This window comes from Acipenser ruthenus, chromosome 47, assembly GCF_902713425.1.
Source record: "Acipenser ruthenus chromosome 47, fAciRut3.2 maternal haplotype, whole genome shotgun sequence".
Classification (NCBI taxonomy): domain Eukaryota; kingdom Metazoa; phylum Chordata; class Actinopteri; order Acipenseriformes; family Acipenseridae; genus Acipenser; species Acipenser ruthenus.
In genome coordinates this window covers 3,296,046-3,319,836 of record NC_081235.1, presented here as the reverse complement: position 1 = coordinate 3,319,836, position 23,791 = coordinate 3,296,046, and the positions used below count along the sequence as shown (strand labels likewise).

The window sequence follows — 23,791 nt, the reverse complement described above, 5'->3', positions numbered from 1 at the left end:
GCTTAGAAGAACTGAAGGTTCATTGAGTGTCCTCCGATCCCTCGATCAAGCCTCTTCTACAACCCAGGAACTCCAGAGCGGATGTCAGAGAGCTACTGGCCTTTGGAGGACAAAGGCCAGCCCTGCAGGTGTCCACCCAAGCGCACTAGGTATCTGACCGGTAGGGTCCGCTGTAGTGCGATGTGGAGAAACAATCCCTTCTGGTTTTGCTACCCTAACCAGCAGGAGCGTCACAGCCAATGAAACGCTCCCTCTGAAATCCCCAGTGAATACCAGCGACTTCTCACAGCCAGGACATGAACCTGCACTGGCAGTATGACTCACCCTGCACACCATGCAGCCGTGCTTTTACCAGGGGAGACCCTCGAGCACCCCTAGGGGGGGCTTTATTTAATGTTTTTTTTTTATTAATAGTTTTAGTGCTAAATTAAGAAATACTAAATAAAGGTCTTAATGCAGATCAAAGTGACTTAGATTTCAAATAATTTTGTTTACTAAGGAAACAGGAAAATGCTGCAAACCACGAAAAAAAAAAAAACTGACCACATTTTATACGACAACCCAGAGAAATCCGTCTCAACTAACACAGGGGTCCCCTTGGCTCTGTGCAGCTCACCTGGTCAAGGGTGGTCTGGGAGACGGAGTAGTCCCCGATGCCCAGCCTCTCTCTCTGCTCGGACAGGACTCTGAAGAGGCGGGCCAGGGGGCAGGCACCGGAGGGCAGCTGGTACTGCAGCACGTTCTGGTGATGCTCTTTCAGCTCGATCCCGGGGAATGCTGAGCTCATGAACTCCTCCACTGGGCAGGGCTCCCGACAGAGCCCAGAGAGACGCAGGATGATGGTGTAGCCGTCTCCGAACCTGCAAGAGAGACACAGGCTTCCTAATCTTCACAGACGCTCCTCTTCCAAGGACCCTGCTGCCTTGTGCCAGGCTTGCAGTGTCGGTGTGAATGACAGACTAGCTCTTCTCACTACTCTATTACATTGAGTGGAATCCAGCAGTATCTTTTACCAGCTCAATTCTCTACCTTTGCTGAATTTGTTACCTGGCAGTTGTGTGATGTAAATATAAAGTGGCAGATCACTCAATGACACTGGCCCTTACAAGAACAGCTCATCAACACAGGTGGAAGTTGTAATTTTAACCAATGCAAATAACAGAATATTAAATTAAAGAATGACAATGAGAGCTGAAGAAGAACCAGCAAACTATCGGACTGCAGTGGCTTGATCTTCCCTCTGTTCTACGATGGGCTCACAGACCATTGTAACAATGTTCTGTTCCCATCCTCTGCCAGAGCCTGAGGTGGAGCCGATAGCAGGTGGGCCCCAGTCTGAGCTCAGCGCTCCCAGTTACCTGTTCTTGAGGTGCTGGACTGAGCCCAGGCAGCGGAACCGCCCGTTCACCATGATAGCCATGCGGGTGCAGAGAGCCTCACACTCCTCCATGCTGGGGAGAGAGAGAGAGAGAGAGAGAGAGAGAGAGAGAGAGAGAGAGAGAGAGAGAGAGAGAGAGAGAGAAAGCAGTGTCAATCTGGGATCCTAACACACTGCTTGCGTTTTATTACCCTTTCCAGTGCCTTTGCATATTGATTAATGTAAGGTTGTAAAAGTGTGACCCGCTGCCTCTATCTGACCACGTTTTGATCTTGTTGGGAAGCTGACATTTTTGTGAGATGTTAAGAAAGTACCCAACACCATAAGTTACAGATTTCTAATTTCCCCTGCAAATCTATATGTAATTCCTGCAGTGTTTTCTGTGAGGGATAAACAATGATAAGTGTTGAATCGGTAATAATAATTCCCTGTTTAAATGCCGGTAGACTGGGGTTGGGGACAGATGCACACCATGGGAGACCCAGAAACCCAGACTGACAGGGCATGACAAGGCAAGGCATTCACTGTTAGACGCATCCCTTGTAGGTATATTAGGGAATAGGTATCAGAGTTTGAATCAGTCTCCTGCACTGAACTGGACACACTTCTCATCACTACCTGTGGGAGGTGAGGATAACGGAGCGGCCCTCTCTGATGACATTCAGGATGCAGGTCCACAGGAATCTCCTGGCCTTGGGATCCATGCCGGTCGTGGGCTCATCCTGCAGAGAAGGGGGGGGCGGGAATTGTAAATGAAATAGATTTGATCTGACCCAGAAACATGAGATCTCTGTACACAGGAATGCCAAGTACTTCTAGGTAGATATAAGAGATCTCCGAGCTGAGCTCTGAGCAGTGCATTGGCCCCAGCCTGCCCCTGCCTCAGCAGACTCACCAGGAAGACAACAGGCGGGGCTCCAATCAGGGAGATGGCTGTGGACAGCTTGCGTTTGTTTCCCCCGCTGTATTTCCCAGCAGGCCGCTCTGCATACTGCACCAGACCCAGCTTCCTGATCCCCCACAGCGCCACCTACAGGAACAGGAGTCACACATGAAGACTAGGGTTTTAATAGTCATTACAGGACAAGTTGGCCAAATCCTGGGGAGGGCAATGGGGCAAGGGCATCTGTGTGAATGCAAAAAAGAGAGAGACATGCAGCCCCACATGGCCAGGAAGTGTCCATTGTAACTTGTTTTTGTCAGGGGTTCCCAAACTGGGATTATTTGACTGGAACACTGAAGCCAGCTCATACCTGCGCCAACAGTATGTACCAATATACAAAAAACATGGGGGGGGGGCCCTAAGGAGAACAAAATAGACAACTGTATTAATGCACTTAATTATAACAACGTTTTAAATTAATTTAAATATATACATAAATAAATAAAGGATTTATGCAAAGTATGCTTTTTCCGTAGAAGTTTTTGATATTTTTTTCTCCCCCTACCTAAATATACGGCTCCCGCTTCCCTTTACAGGCAGGGTCACGTTGCATGTGCAGTCAGTACAGTAATTATGGGACGGTTTCTCAAACGTCTGAGAAATGACACTGAACACAATGAAAGCAGAAGTACTTCAATCACCGCCCGTAAAACAAACAACTCCTCTTACTGAAGGAATCAGAATCACACTGTGGAAGACAGAATATATTCAGTTTGGATTTGTTTGCGTTACAAAGGAAGATGGTCTTGAACTGCTTGGAATTGCTGTCGATTTGCCTCAAACCTTCAAAGTTGAAACACCATTTACAGCAAAAACACCCAAAGCAGCTGTGAATTCTATTGAATTTTTTAAGAGCAAGGCAAGATGTTTGCAATGAAAGTAAGGCGCTCCACTTCTATGGATTCATTGGGTACCCTTGCTGTGGAGCTGTACCTTGCTCACAGCCTCCCTGTGCTCCTCTCTGACAGCGCGGTACCCTTGCTGTGGAGCTGTACCTTGCTCACAGCCTCCCTGTGCTCCTCTCTGACAGCGCGGTACCCTTGCTGTGGAGCTGTACCTTGCTCACAGCCTTGCTCCTCTCTGACAGCGCGGTACCCTTGCTGTGGAGCTGTACCTTGCTCACAGCCTCCCTGTGCTCCTCTCTGACAGCGTGGTACCCTTGCTGTGGAGCTGTACCTTGCTCACAGCCTTGCTCCTCTCTGACAGCGCGGTACCCTTGCTGTGGAGCTGTACCTTGCTCATAGCCTCCCTGTGCTCTTCTCTGACAGCGCGGTACCCTTGCTGTGGAGCTGTACCTTGCTCACGTCCTCCTCTTGCACACCTCTCAGTCGTGCGTAGAACTCCAGGTGCTCTCGGCCGGTCAGCAGGTCATTGATGGCGTCGAACTGCGGGCAGTATCCCATGTGCTGGTGCACAGCCTGCAGATTCGTCAGGACACTGCCAAGCACACAGAGCCACTGTTAGTGTGTATCAACCTTCACACATGGACTGCAAAATATGACATCAAAAACATTTACCACAGGGCTGCTAACACCTGTTTTTTTTCTAAAAAGAAATCAAATAACTCAAGAGGTTGATCATTTAGAGCTCCTACAAGCATCTTAGTTGTTTTCGGATAGTTCTGTAATCTTAGATAACCATGCATGTAACTACATTTCCATGATGTCATAAAAAGTCATTACCCAGATTTTTTAGTGTAGCACAGCGTGCAGCATTTAAAACAAACTATTTTCAAAACGCTGATGTTCACAAAATACCTAATATTTTAAGATGGACATAAAGTTTTGACTTTATGGAGATATTTGAATAGAGGAATTTCAAAAAGACTTTACACTGAATACACTTCTAGCCTACATCCAGCTGACCTGCAAGTGATGAGCTCTGTACCGACTCCAAATAGCCTTGTAAGAATATACAGATTACCGTGCAGTATCTTCAAATGAGTCTGTGTAGCTACAGTGTTCGTACTGATAACGTATTTATATATAATGTAAACATTTGTGGCATAAATGAGAAACAATGTTTATTTAACATTGTGTAAAACTACCAAATTATATCGCAAAAGTCTACCGGAAGCCATAATAGTCGTACAGTATTTCATGTAAGATTTCGAAATTTCACATTGTTTAATTTGTCAGTTTTTCGTAAAATATAAGGAAAACTACAAAGCCGTACGTAATTCAATACGTTAACAATTCAACATTATTCAGCAGGGATCATTCGACTTTATGAAGCATAATTTATTTATTCTATAGGGAGATGCAAAACCTTTGGCCATAGCTGTATGTCTTGGGCTGAATCAGTGATAATAGAAAGAGCCCCTGTTTATTTTGGGCTGTACAGCGTGTCTCTGTTTCTATAGGAAATCCTTGTAATGGCACTGGTTAGCTCTGCAGTGTTATCACTGGCCCTCTCACTGTTCATGCGTGTGTGTTTTCATGTTTTGGGATGTGCACATTTTGTTTTCCTTGACACTTTTAGTGTAGGACTCTTTTCAGCTCTGAAATTGTTTCCGGTTTTCTTTGCTGTAATTCTAGATGTTTTGCTGGGTAGCATGGGCTCGCTCACCTGCACCCGTTCAGGAAGGCCTCTCCACTGCTGACTGTGGTGTCTCCAGTCAGCATGCGGAATGTGGACGTCTTCCCAGCTCCATTGACACCCAGCAACCCGAAACACTGCAACACAGACACAACGTGCAGTCACAATGGACTAGAAAAAGGGACTTAAAAGCTAACGAGCTCTGGAAATAAAAAGCTCTCTGGCCTCTCCACCTCCTCTACCAGCTTTCAGCCTGGATGAGTAGAAGCAGTCTATGCAAGGAGACCTGGTCAGTTGCCAAATGTGTAACACCTCTCTCTGCAGACAACTTTAGTGAGTCTCTGCTAGAGGCTGGTACAAGCAAATGAGCACCAAGTGAAGTATAAGAAGCTACTGCACTCTCAAATTCAAAATGATCCAATCGTAGAGTTATGGTGCTTTTGACAACATTTGTTACCTCATTCACCCCATGTAGAGCTCTCGCTGACGTTACATCTTGGTGTTTCTTGACTAGATTAGATCACCCTTGAGATACTCTGATATGTACAGTCCTGTGCAAATGTATTAGAACAGTCCACTGCTTTGGTTTTGATTTGGTGTGCGTACGAAATCAAACCACTGGAACTGAAAATCTTGAAAAATTGTCAAAATAGGTAAGTTCGTGATTGTCTAATTTAATTGATGACTTTAATAGGCCACACAAGTCATTTAAAATAGTAAGAGAAAAGGAACACATAACCACAAATGGTAAAATGCAGGAGACTTTTTAGATTTTAAGATGCCTGATTAAAGCACAAAGTGGTCTAACATTTTCACACACGAGTGCCTATTGTTTCTATATCACCGATTACTGACCAAGGTGTTCTAATATTTGCACACTACTGTATAGGAGGCTGTGTGGTCCAGTGGTTAAAGAAAAGGGCTTGTAACCAGGAGGTCCCCGGTTCAAATCCCAGCTCACTCACTGACTCACTGTGTGACCCTGAGCAAGTCACTTAACCTCCTTGTGTTCCATCTTTCTGGTGAAGACATTGTTGTAAGTGACACTGCAGCTAATAGTTCACACACCCTAGTCTCTGTAAGTCGCCTTGGAAAAAGGCATCTGCTAAATGAACAAATAATAATAATAATAATAATAATAATAATAATAATAATAATAATAATAATAATAATAATAATAATAATAATCACATAGTATCCTTGACTTCAGTGAGTAGTGGCAGTGTGACAGTTCGATAATGTGAGTGAATGATGGTGTGTGTCTTGCACTCACCTCCCCTCGTGGGATCCCCAGACACAGCCTGTCCACAGCGGGCTTCCTCTGCAGCCTATACACCTGGGAAACACAGGGGGCGCTGTTACACACACAGAGCAACAATTTGCAACACTAGCAATCTCAAATTAAAGAAGTTTTAAACACATAGATGAAGTCTGAAGTTACCTACTTGAATGAAACAGGAATGTGTTTATTTGAATACCACAGCCCCAAACAGTCCCCTCACCTTGGTCAACTCCTTCACCTCTAGGATATCCCCCTTCGCTCGGCCGCTCTTGACCCTCTCTCTCTCTCGGGCCACGTCTTCATCCTCCTGACCAACAGGGGGCAGCTTCACAGAGAAGGGCCTAGGGGGAGGGACTCCCAAATCACTGACGAACAGGTACACATTTCACTGCCCTGTATTTAGAATCAAGGCCATCATCTGCAGTCCCACGTTTACACCTTTGTTAACAGACCTCCAAGAAACCAACATGGTGCAATCTACCAGCAGCCTATTCTTAAAAAACATTTTATTAAGAAAAATAATCATTCAAAACTATTAGAAACCAAGATTATAACATTCCTACCTGATGACAAAGCGATTGAATCCAGACAAGCATTTCCAAAGATATAGCCTTTAATAATAAGCCATTAAAACAGCCAATTGTGTGTCAGTAATATGAACATGTAGGTCAATGTAGCCTTCACAGTGTGATCAGTTATATTAATGGAATAAATGTCCATGCAAAGTTTCATCATTTCATCATCTACCTCTACCATCTACATCAGTTTGACGGACTAGGATTAACTAAAGCTGTTCATGCCAGCTTTCCTCACCATAGCCAACCTTAGGTATGCAAAAAACTAGTGGGCAAAAACACAGCGAGTCTTTGTCTGAAAGACTATTATTTCATTATTTCAGCATTTATAGACAGTTTGGTGGTAAGCAGGCATTTTTCCTATGGGAAAGCCCCATGCAAATTTGTTGATGGAAGATCTGCCAATGCAGGAAGCTTCAGGGAAGAGTGAAATAGTAAAGGCAGCAGTACTTCAATATGGGTGTTTTGTTAAGACTGATCTCAAACACTGACATCATTGAGCTCCAGTGGAAAGCTCAGGACTGCTATTCAGACTGCTGATTCACCGTCCTTGGCACTTGACTTGGTATTCTGATTTTAACAGCTTCCTCATATTATTGTGTGATATGTTTTTTTTTTTTTTCAGTGAAATGGATTTTGTTATTTTGGTCACCAGTTTTGGGGTCTTCTTACTCAAACAAACATTGGTATTGGTCATCTTGTACCGATGAATTATTATTTTTTCCAACAGGAATGAATAGGAACCCCTGGCTTGCTCCCTCTTGGAGGACAGCGTACCTGAAGTTAATGAAGAACTTGTACTGCAGCAGGATTGTGAAGAGGAAGAAGACCAGCCCTTGCACGGCCATGGCAAACAGGTTCTTCCCAACGAAGTCCCACGACAAAGGAGACAGCGTCTGACTGGCACCTGCAGGGGGCGACAAAACAAACCCATCACGACAAGCCAGGCCAGGACTCAGACAATATAAAGGAACGTGTTTCTTGTATAAATCACTGCAAGTCCTAGAATCTAACACTTAATCAAGCTACAATTGTAAGGAACAGATTGGAGTGCTTTTTTAGACTTTCTATGCTATACTAGTTTCTATTTTGTATTCAATTTTTTTCAAATATATATGTATTTTCAAAGTTAGGTACATATTATACATATACATGCACATTCATTCTAATATATATATATATATATATATATATTTATTCTGTTCTGTGGCCTTTTATCTGTGTGGAAGGCTGTAATTCAGCGATGGGAGCAGGCCTCACCGAATCTCTGGAAGGCATCGGCCATGGCCTGGTTCTTGGCCATGTCGATGAGCCCCCGGCCCAGGCAGAAGTGGGGGAAGATCAGGAAGACTTTCTTCAGGATGTTATTGACGTCGTTCAGATTCTGTTCCGGGGAGACCGACAGCGTCAATAGAAACATTTCAGGTCTTCATTACAACAAACAAGACAGCTGTAGATGGGATTCGGGTGAAGTCGAGCAGACAAATGTTTCTGCTAATGCCTTCATCAGCGCTGGAAGGTTGAGGTTTTAATTTCTTACAATTACACTACTGATGAATTACTGTCATTATCAATTACAATTAATAAAGTATAATTATGACAAACAGTATTACATTTATTGAGTCTCAAAGCACACATGCATAAGAAGAGATTAACATTAGACATGTTAAAATGGTTTAAACAATAGTTGGGTAATCGGCCTTATTACCTTCCCAATGGGAGTCACGTTGGTGATACCTCAGCATGATGTTCAGGGAGGAGAATGGAAGTGTGTCTCTCTGAGCACTTGTGTGTACTCCCAAATTTACACAGACAGATAAACAAGCTTGCATGCTGTGCTAAAATTACTTCCAATGTCTACACTTGACTTTCCCTTTTCTTAGCATAGTTGTTTCCACAGAACATTACTTTCATCACACTCTTGCCACCTGTTACTTCCTGCTTTGTCTAGATTTTGCAGAGTTTTGCCTACAACATAATCTTTGCACTTTCTGAGCTCTGAGTTTTGCAACAGTTGAGCTAATGCACCAACATTGACCTTACATTCCCCCTTTCGACACTGAAACATATTAGCACAGACAGTTATTTTCCACCCACAGGTTACTGAACACAAGTTCACTGTACAAAGACACTCTCTTATATACAGTCCAGTGGCATTAAAAGTGTGGAGTATATCATTTAGGCAGGGTCAGTACCTTGTCTGTGAAGAGCTCCAGGACGAAGGTAGCCACACTGCCATTGATCCCGATGAAGAGGTTCAGTGAGGTGAGCACCACATAGGCGGTGCTGGGGATGCTGAACAGGAAGGAGGCCGGGTACATCAGAGGAGTGATGGACCAGCTACCAGACACAGGGAGAGTCATTGAAAGACAACCTCAAAAATGAACAATACTGGGGAAAATCAAACAGACGAATGGACAGGAGTCTCCATGTATCACCAATTTGCCATACTCACAATAACCAACCAATGCCCTATCAAGTTTTATTCCAATTGGATAAGCAGTTCTCTAGAGTCTTGTTCAGACCGTACTGCAAGAAGGTAGCCAGGCAACAGGCACAGCTATTTTTAAGGACTGTGTGTTTTTCTTTAAGTCTGTTTTGCTTCAATCTTCTCTTAAAGACATTTTACTAACAACCAAAATGTAACATAAAATTACATTAAAATTCAGATTTACCAAATGGCAAAAATGCAGACACTGCAATGACATCAGTATTGCAGTATTCCAGATTATGTCAGATGCCATTATGGGCACAAGATTCTGGTCTTGTTGGCAGGAATATGCCCACAGCCACAGCTTCCAGGACCACTAATACATAAATGAAATAGTTCTCGAAACGGATTTCAAAGAACATCTCCAACAGTAGACAAGACCTGTGCTGTCTCATAGGGGTGTTTATTCATATAATACTACTGCCCTCGACCCAGCTGGAGCCCTTACCCATAAAAAAACAGCAGCAGCACCAGAGCAGGCAGGTTGGTGGGAGACACGTAGGACTTCTGCTGGAAACAGATGAAGATGATCACCACCAGAGTCGCAGGCACGGTGTAATTACACTGCAGAGAGACAGGGAGCACAGCGGTTAACAGCACAGTGTAATTACACTGCAGAGAGACAGGGAGCACAGCGGTTAACAGCACAGTGTAATTACACTGCAGAGAGAGAAAAGGAGCACAGCGGTTAACAGCACAGTGTAATTACACTGCAGAGAGACAGGGAGCACAGCGGTTAACAGCACAGTGTAATTACACTGCAGAGAGAGACAGGGAGCACAGCGGTTAACAGCACAGTGTAATTACACTGCAGAGAGACAGGGAGCACAGCGGTTAACAGAACAGTGTAATTACACTGCGGAGAGACAGGGAGCACAGCGGTTAACAGCACAGTGTAATTACACTGCAGAGAGACAGGGAGCACAGCGGTTAACAGCACAGTGTAATTACACTGCAGAGAGAGACAGGGAGCACAGCGGTTAACAGCACAGTGTAATTACACTGCAGAGAGACAGGGAGCACAGCGGTTAACAGAACAGTGTAATTACACTGCGGAGAGACAGGGAGCACAGCGGTTAACAGCACTTTATCTCTATTTCATTTCATTTTATTTCAGTCCTGTCTATTTCCTTTGAGATCAAACCAATTTGAATTGCGATGGTAGAACTAATAGAGCGATCAATTCATTTTACTGTAATAGTCAAACTTAATCCTCCCACCTGCACCTTAACAATAAAATGACATTGTCTGGAATCCCTATTTCAAAGTTAGGTTAGTGAGTATTGATCAGCCTTAATCAACCCATTAATAACATCATCAACACTAGCATTGTTATGAATTCATTTATGAATTGGTCTGTCTATCAATCTATGTATTATGATTTTTCTTATTTATTTATTTATTGCTTGTTTATTTTCAATATTGAGTTTGATATTTTATTTATTTATTTTTTTAATTTAGTAGTCAGCAATTGTTTTTACCCGTTTTTCTTCACCTCCTGCGCTGACTCAGGAGCGGTGAAGACGAACACACGCTGTCCTCCGAAGCGTGCACCATCATCTGACCTTTTTTTTTTTGCAGTCAACCCAGAGCTACAACATCAGAGGACAACGCAGCTCTGGGCAGCTTACAGGCAAGCCCGCAGGCGCCCGGCCAGACTACAGGGGTCGCTGGTGTGCAGGGAGCCGAGGACACCCTGGCCGACCCAAGTTCTATGGGGAGTGCTGGTTTATATTGAAGTTCTATGGGGAGTGCTGGTTTATATTGAAGGTTTACTGGGAGTGCTGGTTTATTTGCTGCATTTTCGCTTGTTGATGAAGGGTTTCTCGCAGGTATACTGCTTCTGTACCGAGTTAATATATTGCAGGATATACAGACTTGTTATATTTATAATTCTTGTGGAATACAACAAAAGCGATTCCGACAGCATTCAAAGCCCTGAAGACAGTGCTGTAGGCAAGGTGTCCACATTGCTGCGGACTGGCTGCAGGGGAAAGGCACCCACCATGTCCCAGGAGAAGTTGGCCAGCCAGTAGAGGATGGGCTTCACCCCGCTGACAAACTGCAGGTGCTTGGCCTTGCTGACCCGCTCCTCGATCAGGAAGAGCACAAAGCTGGCCGGCACGAAGGACATGGCGAAGATCACACAGATCGACACCAGGACATCCACAGAGGTGTTCATCCTGCGAGACAGAGAGACAGAGAGGGGCTCAACCTTCACGTCAATCCGAGAACGTGCTCATCTTCATCTACAAAGTCAACTTTTTCAAAGTGCTTACTTACAGTCTCTCAATTAAATTCCATTAAGGCAAGAAGTTCTCAAAGGGTTTGGTTGGCAATGCTCACTCTCTTTTTCCTGTGTCACAGATCTTTTGGTTCTTTGCTGGTTTTAATTCAGGATCTCGAGATTTGTCACAGTACAACACTGTGGGTCATGTGGTCCAAATGCAGCCAGATCACTGAAGGCAAGCTACAGCAGCAGCAGCAGAGGCTCTTTTGCTTCATGTACAAAATACAAGCAAAGAACCACAAGATAAAACTGAAAGGAAGAGCGGTGATATTGCTGCTAGGGTTAATAAAAAGGTAAGAAAAAAAGTGTCATTTTAAAAAGAAGATGATCTTCATATCTGTGGTGGCACTGCTAGAACTATTTTTTTTTCCCCCAATCTTGGGTGTTCACTCACAGCGCCACTTCGCTGAGCTGCTCCCTGGTCAGGTTCAGGGGGTGGTTGAGAGCAGTTATCCCGTAGAGGCGGGGGTCTGTGCCAGGGGGCAGGCTAGCTCGCAGCACCCCGTTGTTGATGATGTTAATGAAGGATGCCATGGCGTGCCAGCCCTTGTTGTTGAACCAAACCTGGAGGAGAATGAACGCCACGGAGGGCACTAGTGAATGCATGGATTAGGGACAGGCAAACAGAATTAAACCAATACCTATCTACAGGTAAATAGTGCGTAATCTCCTGAAGTCAACTGTATTAAATAAAATCTTAAGCAAACTTCCTAACGACAAGTCTTTGTCATGTCTAAGTATCTGTTTGTCCTTAAATACAAAAATAATGCACCATTGGTATTCTGGAATCTAACTTGAATCAAAGAGTACTGCTACCCAGTAAATTCTCATTCAAAACAAAGATAGCACACATGTTCTCCCAATACAATTTAACAAGCAACCCTTCTTGCTGTAACCCAGACCTTCCACTATATCCATTATGAATGAATACTGGATCACGAAAATATATATTGAATTGAGACAGATCCTTAATTTTTTGCTGTATTTATTTTGTTATATTTACTTGCCTGTTTGAAGTGGAATCCGAGCAGCAAGATCAGGAGCTGCACAGTTTGGTACAGGCTACAGTCTGAACAATTAGTCTAACCCTTCATTTAAAACGACCCAGCACAGTAAAAAGTTTGTATTATTACACTTTAACTCTTTTGAATGTGCTGCTTTTTAAAATAAAAAGTATTTCTTATAGGATACAGTATTGGTAGTGTGCATGTTATAAATGCTGGTTTGTTTTCTAGATGTTTAATTACCACCGCAGTTTGTGTTTATGTACAACACATGTTCAGTAATGCGGTAGGTGCAAGAATACCAATGCAGAATAGACTCCTGATAACAATACAATTCTTCTTTTCTGGTACCTTGAAGTTGGTCTTAAGGAGAAAAGACTGTAGATATAAATGAACAGACTAGAACTGTTGAAGTCCCCTTTGATGCAGTGTTTTTATTTATTGGGATGTTTGAGAATCATATAGATTAACCAGGAGAAGTACAGAATCTCATGGAAAAAAAGGAAAATGCAATCCCTCTCTCTCTCCCTCCTCTCTCTCCCCTCCTCTCACCTTCACAATGCTCTGTGTCTCCAGGCCAGTTATGAACCTGGTGAGGTTTCCCAGCAGTCTGTCCAGAGAACTCCCCTGGAGAACAGAGCAGAGACACAGAGGCACAGGTTAGCAGAGGCCAGCAGGGCCTCAACCTGGTAAAGTGGGCAAGACGGATTTTACTTTTATTTGCAACCATGCTCAAACAACGCTCGATTGGACTCGGGGTTAATATTGAATATTGGGGATCATTACTCGACTCCTCCACTGTCACGGGAGCTCCTACCTCAGTGAGCTGCAGGTAAGCCCGGATCTCTCGCACGGTTTTGTTCACCTGCTGGACTGATGGCAGAACCTGAGAGCTGCGGGCCCCCAGTGAGAATCCACCGTACCTACAGAGCCAACACACACATTCTCATTAATCCACAACTATTAAACACTCAGGAACGCTGGATTTAACAATCCGAAAAAAAATAAATTTCAATGACCAATTCTTTAGCTCTGTCTTTTTAGTTTCTTTCTGTATTTCCACATTCCTCATTAAGCATTATAAAATGGCAAGAATAGAGGGACCAATCTCATTGGTTAACAAACGTTCAAACCTGGGCAGATCTGTCTTGTAGCACTTAGAGACACTACTTGATTTACTTGACAAGCAATTCACTTCGGGAGCTGTGCAATTTTATAAGATCAATTACAAACTCCAGGTTGGTCCAAAATCAGCAGGACTTGTTTTTTTAACGTCTGTCTGTCCACAGGGATGCTGGTGTGTGACAACACTGGACACTGTGTACCTCCCCAGCACTCGCAGGGTTAACCCCACCCTGCAGCCACTCACCGGAACTCATTCACCCATTTCTTGGTCTTCAAGCTGAAAAGGGAGAGACAGAACAACTATTAGAATCAAGGAAACTAGCATAACAACTAATCCCGTCTCTATGGCGAGCACTTTGGGTGGGAAAGAGGACTGCGAAGCAAAGTGTAGCATTTAAATCTTGTTTATGTGCAAAACAAGAAGACACCTCTTACAGTAAGAGACAGGGTCAACTGTACATATTTATTTCTTATGAAGCAGGGTTTCATTAAAAAGGAAAGAACACAATGCACAGGTAATGGTGCATCCATGGCTTCTAAAGCTAGTCCACTGTGCACAAGACCTCTGGCATAATAAGATGTACTGGAATGTTCAGAAATACGGCATTTTGATTGGCTGAGAGTGACCTCATATAGAATAACAAAACTGTATTTATCAAGGTCTTCAGTTTGATATGAAGAGTCAAGCCATTGCTGCCACAAGTCCTACAAGGCTGGGTGTGCCATTCAGCACACATTCCAGGAAGGCTCTTGGCTCTTTCATCCAGCTGCAGCCAAGAGGTTAACGTTACCTGCTGCTTACTGGGTGTTTTACACATTGAAAATATATGAATTACGCATATTTAAATGGAATGCGTAAAGCATACGCAGTGCAATCTTTCTGCACAGCTTGAGTTTGCATGTTATCCAGCTTCTTGTACTTGGTTGGTTCCTGGTGTCTCAATGGTCAATTGTGAATATACTGCATGCGGGAGCTAGAGAATGGATCACTGAAATGTCAGGACAGTTCATTCTAGCCTGTCTGGGAATTGCCAGAAACAAAGTGACCAATAAGTCTGGGGTTTCAGTTAAAAAAACGTAAAATGCCAGTTGAATCCACTCACTTGTAATGCGCGTTTGTATATTGTGGGCAGGTGATTATTGTGTCTATATTGTGATTGGTGAATAAGTGACTGAATTCTTGATCCTTAGTCCTCCTCAACCTAACCTACCAATTTACCCATCTGTCAGCCTCATTTTTGGAAGGTAAATCTATATGATAAAATTAAATATTCTGTGTTTGCAGACAGTCGGGATGCTTTATATTATTATAGCAAGGCGATCAATAAGGAATACAATATTATCATTTATATTATTATAGCAAGGCGATCAATAAGGAATACAATATTATCATTTATTTATTTGCATTAGTGCAGTATCAGTAGTTTAAAAAAATAAATAAATAAATAAATAAATAGTAAGTGCATGCAGGCCTTTTGTTAAGTATATTCCATCTGCAGCGTTGGAATTAAAAGTTCTGTTTCTTGATCAATATTGTTTGTGATCAATAAAGCAAATAAGAATAAGTTTTGTTTTAGTTTTTATAGTAAGACCAAGTTTTTATACAGTAGTTCAAAGTAACATTACAGTTAAAATGCAAGGCTGTAGTTATGCATACCCCATAAGCTGGTATAAAGTATGAACAGTATTTATTGAAAGTACTCATGAACTCAAGGTCGTGTTGCATTTTACTCGGTGTCTAAACTGTAAATTACTCAAGGACCCAAAACTGTATCTGGAGTGCTGGTTATGTGAGAAGCTCACCTTTTCCTGAGGATCTGGGAGTAGGTCTTCACCAGGTAGTCTGAGAGGTTGCGTCCTGTCAAGTTCTGCAGGATGTCTCCAGTGATCCTTTTGACCTGTTCAGAGGGGGAGGGGGAGGGAGTCAATGTGAAACTTGTCCATGCTTAAGTTTACAACTGCTAAACACCAGCCACTAAACACCTAAAACTAAACTCTGGGATATCAGCCATTCAAAATGTCAGTATGTTCCTTTGCTTTGTTACTTTTCCAGAATTGTACATTCTCTATTGCTTGCTAAATGGAGAGTGTAATCACACACATTTTCTGCATGTTGGGTTTTCCTTTTTTCACTGTGCGAGTACCTAGATTGTGCTGCGAAATCTGGAATTATGGTGCTGCTATCCTTGCTGTAACATATTTTAAAAAGTTCCAAAAGCACATATTGAAAATGGGTGCGATTATTAGGGTCAAATGGTCCAGTTAACAGAACATTGCCTAATATCATACAAGTAGTGGGGAGATTGTCTTAACTGGCTGACAAATACTGGTGTTTAGGAATCTTCCAAGGCTTTTAAAGAAAGGAATTCTTGTTGGGGAGAGGGGAGAGGGGCGAGGCTCATCCCTGTGTGGGGCAGTCAATCTCCTATGTTGTGTTGTGTCTGACCTGTGGGGGGGGCAGCCCCCCAGCTCCCTCCGGACACTCGGGCAGCATCCTGCGCGTCTCCTCCGAGCTGCACTCACAGGAAGGGGAGGGGTTGTCCAGGCTCCAGTTTCCTGTGCTGAGCAGCTCCATGACAGAGGGAGGGACAGGAGGTATGACAAACTCTCCCACTCCACCCTCACACTCAGACTCCCTGCGCAAACAAGGACCACGCGGCTTTTTAAAACAAGGACCACGTGGCTTTTAAAACAAGGACCATGCGGCTTTTTAAAACATGGACCCAACTTTCAGGTGCTTCTCCAGCTACTTCACCTGATCGGCTATTCCACGCATGTCTAACTCTCTAAAAAAGTGCTTCCTACCTTTTGTTCTAAACTTATTTTACTCAGCTTCCACTTATGCCCTCTTGTTCTCTCTGTGCTAAATCTGAAATCGTGTCTTGGGTTCACTTTATCTATATTTATGATTTTAAAGACTTCAATCAAGTCCCCTCTTTCTCTTCTTTTTTCTAGGCTGACGAGATTTAATTATTTTAACCAGTCCTCATAGCTCAAGTCATTCAGTCCTAGGATCAGCCTAGCTGCCCTTCTCTGTACCTTCGAGTGCAATGATGTCTTTTTTGTAGTGAGGTGACCGAAACTACACAGTATTCTAGGTGGGGTCTAACTAGAGCATTGGATAATCTTAACCTCTAGACTTGTATTCCATGCTTTTTGTAATACAGCCTAATATTCATTTGCCTTTTTAATTGCCTCACCACATTGGCGAGATACTTTTAATGATGACTCCACTATAACCCAGAGACCCTTTTAACAAATGAAGGTGGACATCACCAACTTTCCACCGCGGATTTCTTTTTATCCCTGTGCGATGTTTAGATCCGATTCCTCAGACTCACCCCCTCTCCCTCTCCTTCCCTGCCATGCACCTGGTTCCAAACCCGGGCGAGCCTAGCAGGGCGCTGAGCAGGGCTCCACTGCCTGGGTCCTCTGGGGCGTCATCACTGGCAGGGCAACAGCGTTGTGTTAAAGGTGCAGAGGATCATCACAAACACATGTAAACAACATCAATTCAAGGACTAGATGTCTTTCTCAGTGTCTTCAACACTGATCTTATTGCAATGACTTTATTTCTTATTTTCTGGTAAGTCTGTGTTAAGCTGCTTTGCCTACGAGTTCAGGAAATGCTCTTCAGTTCTAGTTGCCTGTGAAAGATGAATGTCACTTCGGCTAGACGAGTCCCTGTGATGTTTCAGAAGTATGAGGCAGCGCCAGCTTGGGATTAGCCCCTTTGGCTGAAGTTTGCTTTACTGCCATTGCACTGCTGTGCACTAGATGGGGCTGGCGCTTACAAATGCAAAGACACTTTGGGTTATCTAGCCTACATACCTCTACAGCAGGAAGCTAGAACTGAAGAGCAGTCATTGCTATCCTGTATATACCTACCTGCATGGAAACCTCAGGGTGTGAGAATTTACACTGAAGAGCAGTCATTGCTATCCTGTACATACCTACCTGCATGGAAACCTCAGGGTGTGAGCATTTACACTGAAGAGCAGTCATTGCTATCCTGTACATACCTACCTGCATGGAAACCTCAGGGTGTGAGCATTTACACTGAAGAGCAGTCATTGCCATCCTGTATATACCTACCTGCATGGAAACCTCAGGGTGTGAGCATTTACACTGAAGAGCAGTCATTGCTATCCTGTATATACCTACCTGCATGGAAACCTCAGGGTGTGAGAATTTCAATTTGCGGTCTGTAATCAAAATGTTAGACCACTTTGTGTTTTAATTACGCATCTTAAAACAACTTCTAAAAAGTCTCATGCATTTTACCATTTGTGGCTATCTGTTCATTTTCTCTTACTACTTTAAATGAATTGCAAGTGTGGCATATGTAAGTCATCAATTGGTGATCAATTAGATCACTAATTTGCCTATTTTTGACAAATGTTCAAGATTTTCAGTTCCAGTGGTTTGATTTCATAAGCACAACAAATCAAAACAGAAGCAATAGGGTGTTCTAATATATTTGCACACTGCTGTACATCTACATGTAACAAAGCATGACAGATCAACCTCCATATACCCCAGAACCTGATACGCCTGTCAGCACTCCAGGCAGGCTGGAGAAGTCACAGCATGTGGATAGATCCCAAGTGACTTCATGCCAGCTTGTGTGGAAGACTCTAGAGTGGCACACGCCCATACAGGCAGCTCCACTGATAGGAGTGACTGAAGCGAAGATTCACCTGAAGAAGGTGAACTGATCTCCATACATCCAGGGCTGCAGCTCCAGAGGGGGGTACTTCCCAAACGGGGGGACAATGAGGGTGAAGAGCAGGGCGACGCACACAAACACAGCTGGCAGAACGATCTACAAACCACCCAAAAACAACAAGACGATGGGCAATTAAAGTTCATCCTTACATCAACTTGGTGTTTCTCATTGAAGGTTTCTTGGTGTTTTTTTTTTTTTTACAAAATGCTATTCCGAAATCACCTGACCTTTGTTAGTATCTTTAATCCAAAGCAGTTGTATCGCTACTTGCACACCAGTATGTTTTATGCATTACTATGCAAGCTGAAAGTTGAACTAATTTTTCATTGAGATTATGACTCATACAGGGGTCTCCACCATCGAATCCAGTAATACAGCATGTCAGTTTATTAGGACCCTGTGCGGGGTGTATAGACCCCATACCTTTACTTTCTATTAAAGTAGCCAACCAATCACTCTTTGAAGGGCTGGTTGGTAATTCACACACTTCACTTCAAACTACATGAATTACATCCCTCTATAGCCCATTGTTTCAGCACAGGTGGCATCTTTGTGTGTGAATTAGACTAGTTTGCTCATTAGGACTGGCTAGTACAGTACCATCAAAAGTTACACATGAACTTTTAACCAGCCCTGGATTCAGCACTGTGGGGTCTATACACCCAGTCACATTTGGATTTGATATGCCCTGGTCCTCCGATAACCCTGGATGTCTGAATGCTTTCCGTAGTTTACTGAAGCATGGTTGCAGATCAAGTCCACTCAACAATGCTGCCCTTGTACCCTAATGGCTACTGTCCAAGACAATAATTCACCCATCTGCCGCTCAAATGCTTTGAGGGGCAAGACTTTAGGCATCCTCCACGATCCCCCGATCTCTACCCTATTGAGCATGTGTGGGATGAACTTGGACAATGCATTCATCATCACGAGCCCCTGCCTGCCTCTCTGCACCAACTGAAATAAGAATGATTGTATGGATCCCTGGTTGTGTCACGTTGTGTGAACACTTTGATTAGGACACTGAGACCCAACCCCACATTAGTCCTAATGAAGTGGAGAGTGTATAGAACTCTCTATACATTTGGGATTGATTTCTATGATCTTTGACTGAAGAGACACTGGAGTAACGTGCAGCGTTGGTTGCTGGCGGCGCGCGGAGGGTACCTGGGCGAGGAATCCTCGTCGGCTGCGGCGGGCGTACAGGAGCCTCTTGATGAAGAGAGCGCGCAGCTGCTGCAGGGTCAGAGCCCAGCCGAGCAGGGGGGCCGAGCCTTTCCCCTCCCTGCTCAGGAGGTCTGTCTCCTGTGCCTCTGCCGGGAGAGAGGGGGGTCACACACACTGCACTCTCAATACAGGGGAGCAACCAGCCACTTGAGAATGGTACATTAGCTGCCCATTTGATCCCATTCTTACTAAATATATAAGTACTCCTGAATCTACAATGGTGACTGTCACATAGGATGTACCAGTCATATTACAAGTGATATTAGAAATGGGTTTGACTTTAGATAGAGGAAGAAAGTATATATTACACCAAAAACTGCATTTTTGTTCACTAAAAAACTGGTAAAATAAGCATAAAACACTGTGATTGTATATATAGATAGATAGATAGATAGATAGATAGATATCTCACACACATACATAGTACAAGTTTTTGTATTCATTACAATAGTCTTCATTTTTTAGTCTGTAGTCTACTACAGTGTACTGTAGTGTAGTGACTTGAAATTTGATTGATAACAACCAAACTGATATTATCAGGCGCTTATCCCCATTGACTCCCATTATATTGTGGGCGGGTGATTATTTTGTGTATAAAGCCTCTGTTCCTCAAATAGACTTTCTGGCTCTGGCATTGAGTGAAGTAAAAAATAACACCCTATACAATGTGTTATATTTATTCATTTAATATCAGAATCTGGTATTAATTATAAACAAATATCCCACCCAGACAGTTCATTCTGCTTTTGTTGGTGGTAAACAGAGAACATGTGGGAAAAGTGTGTCAAAATGCTCCCTTTCTGTGGACCGGCTAACCCCGTATTAGCAACACAGCTGTGTTTTAATACTGCATGTGTGTCTGAGAAAGAGAATGACCAAAAGAAAACAAGAGGAGACATCTCCTGCTAATCGAGATGGTCAAGGCTTTTAATATTCTACGCTTGGCACATGATGGAAAAGTGAGATAGATAGATACAGACAGACAGACAGACAGACAGATAGACAGACCAAAGCATACCTTGTTTGCGTGGCACTTTCTTTCCTTTAAGCAGCAGAATTCAGAATATGAAGAGAACACAACAGTTACTGAAGAGCGCGCACACACACACACTAAGCTCAGCAGTGTTGCGAAGGTCAGTAATGACATTGGGGTCACTGTCTTGTGTTCCATCAGTTTTATACAGAATGATGATACAAGCAGGCTGCAGGGGGAGGAATGCAGTCAGGGGAGCACCTCTTCCTGGATGTGCACAGTTTTCAGTCTTTGCTTGGGATTCCACAGGGAGCGTTGCATTGGCTCTAGCGCCCCCACAGGTCAGAGAGGTCAACGGTCTTGCATGTAAGGCCTGCAAACATTTCTTTAACCTAGTATGGCACCTGACATCATATTGTAAAATGAAAATACATGAGAATTATAAGCTATTCTGTCATCAGCCCCTTTTAAAACTATAGTATTTTTATGCTGTAGAATATTTTGTCCTATTCGGGCTCTATATTAGCACCTGTCTGTCTGCTATTAGGTCCTACAGCCACCAGATGTCAGTGTTGGCAGAGGTCAGGCATTAATTATGCGTAAGACTGTATTTTTTGCACAGATTTCACAATTTCCGACAAATTACCCATTGCCGTCTAGTATGTAGTTCTACATAAAAATTCCCATTTCTGAAAGAATATAAATATATTTTTTATCACTTGAAAATAAATACAGCAAACGTTTGCCTTATTGCCGCACTACCTGTTACACTGCATTTAGGAACCTGGCAGCCGGTTGTTTTCTTCCGGTAAATGATTGAACACACTGCATAGAGTTGCACCAGTTCTTTAAAATGACATCATCGAAAAAGGTACCAGCTGCATCACAGATTAGAAACATTTCTGCTAAAGATCGCTCTGTCCAGTACAAGGGGACATTTCATAGCTCAGTATAACATATGCCCTGAGGTCTGTCAACACTGACATCTGGTGGCTGTAGGACTAAATAGCAGGCAGCAGGTGCTACAGCCGAGCCCCACTCCAATGATGCACTTTACCAGTGTCGCTGTCCGTCTCCAGGGGGTCTGCCGGGACGTGGTCTCTCTGCTCCGGGAGCACCTCGTCTGCAGGGTCTGCATCCACCCCGGTCTCCTCCGCCACCTTAAGGAAGACCTGGAGAAACAGGAGCGCTTTAAACACTACGCTGGTCTGACAGCGTCCATGTATTCACAGCAGCATTCAAAATCACACATCACTTAAGAAGCATTTATCAATGATCTATACGATAAACAACTCCATTACGATCATGTAAGGAAGTATCCTGGGGCGCGGATACACCCCTAACAAGCATGAGTGCTATCAATATGAGGACCAAGCTGATGACCATGACCTATAGATCAATAGTATGCACAGAACGGAATAAAATAAGACACAGAAATGAACAGTTTAGTGAAAACACCTTCACATATGCCCACAATCGGATACCAATAACTTAGCTAATGTTAATACTAAATTTCATGACGTCTGGAGAAGCGATGCCCACCTCCGCTATACCGCGGAGGATAGTAAGAAGACTCCCTCACCTCCTCCAGGCTGGTGTCGGAGACCCCGTAGCTGGACACGCCCAGCTCTCCCTGCCTGCAGTCCAGCTCTCTCAGCAGGTCTGCCAGGCTGCCATCCCGGGCCGCTCTGTACGGGACATTAAACACCACCTCCCTGCCCACATCCTCAACCAGCCGAGCCCCCGGCACCCAGCGCCGCACCAGAGCAGACAGGCCTGGCACATCTGAGGGGCAATGAGAGACACTGACTGACTGTGCATGCAAAACCACCTGCAAGCCATAGGAATCCTAAACCTGCAACAGCACTTACCAGCTGAGCTGATCTCACTGCACTGCTCACTGCCCAGTCCTGTGTCTGAACTCCTGTCAGACTCACCGTCACCCTGGGGGGGGGGGAAGAGAGAGAGACACATGTTTGAGTGCCGTTAGGCCAGAGACACTGTGGATTATTTTCTTACCGATTCAACACTTTGAGTGGTTTAAGCCACTTGAAACATTTCTTCCTAATTGATACTTGAGATTCAGTTGATTGTTAATTTATGTGAATTACACTTTTTTCATGCACCGAAATGTATCCAACATAGCCAATGGAAACAAATTCACATTAGATGGGCCTAAGATACTAATATAATATAATATAATAATAATAATAATAATAATAATAATAATAGTTTGAAGAGCAATAATTATAGTTTGAACACTGTTTACCAGTTAACTAGGCTGTATCACTACATTTCTTAAGAATTATTTTCTCTTCTTAAGATGACATATAAAAAGCTCCTAAGAAATGTAAGAATCATAAGAAAATTCGGACAATTGCACTCAAGATATTTAAGATCTTCCTAAGATCCTTCTTAAGAACATTAAGTTTTTTTCTTAAGTAGACTTTCAAGAATATGAGCCCTGGCTCTTCGGATTCTCCAAACAAGCTCAAAAAGGGTGGATCTGGAGAAATGGTAACTCGATATGGGAGCAACCGAACACAATCACTCAGAATGATTTCAAACACCATACAAGCAGTGAGGAAAGTATCGGGATTGTCAACAAACAATTCAGTTGACTATTGCTGTTTACAGATTCGCAAGCAATAATGGTTTAGTCTTAATCCTTAAATAGGAATAGCCGCTAGACTCTCAAAGCTCTTTACTACAAATTGTCATGAGCTTACTTTTTTCAGAAAGGAAAGAAGCACCTAATAAAGAAACCAGAAAGAAACAACTGAGACATTTCAATTAGGGTTTTGTATTTTTTAATTGCCCTAATGGTGATTTGGAGAATCATGGCAGTATTTAGCAGGATGTGGGGGGCAGCTGGCGCTGTGCTTTGGGGCTCACCTTCTTCCCCCTGGCGAGGGCGATGCTCCCAGCGCTGGCACTGTTTGGGGGTCTCGTCTCCGAGTCTCTCTTCACAGCGGTCAGGTAGTATCCCATCCCCAGCTGGGTCTTCAGGAAGAGGGGAGAGCCACAGCAGCACAGGCGTCCCTGGGAGATGATAGCGATGCGATCCCCAAGCAGGTCCGCCTCATCCATGTAGTGAGTCGAGAGTATGATGGTGCGCTCTGAGGGACAGCAATCAGAGAGCTCAACCTGGAAGCATTTGAGGCTGACAAACTAGCTCCAGAAACGTCCTGTGTCATGCACATACAGCAGTGTGCTAACTTATTAGAGCACCTCAT

General features: G+C 43.6%; 1 protein-coding gene across 4 annotated transcripts in view; it reads right to left on the bottom strand.

Moving 5' to 3' along the window:
• The window catches only part of LOC117401321 (phospholipid-transporting ATPase ABCA1-like), a 51,267-nt gene that overhangs the window by 1,824 nt on the left and 25,652 nt on the right, over positions 1-23,791 (bottom strand). The window contains exons 23-49 of one of the 4 annotated variants that reach the window (XM_059014164.1): positions 23,451-23,674; positions 22,427-22,499; positions 22,138-22,340; positions 21,613-21,727; positions 20,601-20,624; positions 19,523-19,668; positions 18,327-18,451; positions 16,968-17,072; positions 16,073-16,262; positions 15,430-15,524; positions 13,871-13,903; positions 13,319-13,424; positions 13,054-13,128; positions 11,892-12,061; positions 11,213-11,390; positions 9,656-9,771; positions 8,912-9,056; positions 7,977-8,100; positions 7,494-7,623; positions 6,362-6,482; positions 6,133-6,195; positions 4,890-4,996; positions 3,617-3,758; positions 2,274-2,408; positions 1,997-2,100; positions 1,359-1,451; positions 617-860 (exon numbers count right to left, since the gene is read on the bottom strand). In XM_059014164.1, coding sequence (XP_058870147.1) covers positions 617-860; positions 1,359-1,451; positions 1,997-2,100; positions 2,274-2,408; positions 3,617-3,758; positions 4,890-4,996; positions 6,133-6,195; positions 6,362-6,482; positions 7,494-7,623; positions 7,977-8,100; positions 8,912-9,056; positions 9,656-9,771; positions 11,213-11,390; positions 11,892-12,061; positions 13,054-13,128; positions 13,319-13,424; positions 13,871-13,903; positions 15,430-15,524; positions 16,073-16,262; positions 16,968-17,072; positions 18,327-18,451; positions 19,523-19,668; positions 20,601-20,624; positions 21,613-21,727; positions 22,138-22,340; positions 22,427-22,499; positions 23,451-23,674 — 3,386 coding nt within the window. Of the gene's footprint in view, positions 1-616; positions 861-1,358; positions 1,452-1,996; positions 2,101-2,272; positions 2,409-2,826; positions 2,929-3,616; positions 3,759-4,889; positions 4,997-6,132; positions 6,196-6,361; positions 6,535-7,493; positions 7,624-7,976; positions 8,101-8,911; positions 9,057-9,655; positions 9,772-11,212; positions 11,391-11,891; positions 12,062-13,053; positions 13,129-13,318; positions 13,425-13,870; positions 13,904-15,429; positions 15,525-16,072; positions 16,263-16,967; positions 17,073-18,326; positions 18,452-19,522; positions 19,669-20,600; positions 20,625-21,612; positions 21,728-22,137; positions 22,341-22,426; positions 22,500-23,450; positions 23,675-23,791 lie in introns of those variants that run through there. The other 3 variants (XM_059014165.1, XR_009319836.1, XM_059014166.1) reach the window with 3 other exon arrangements.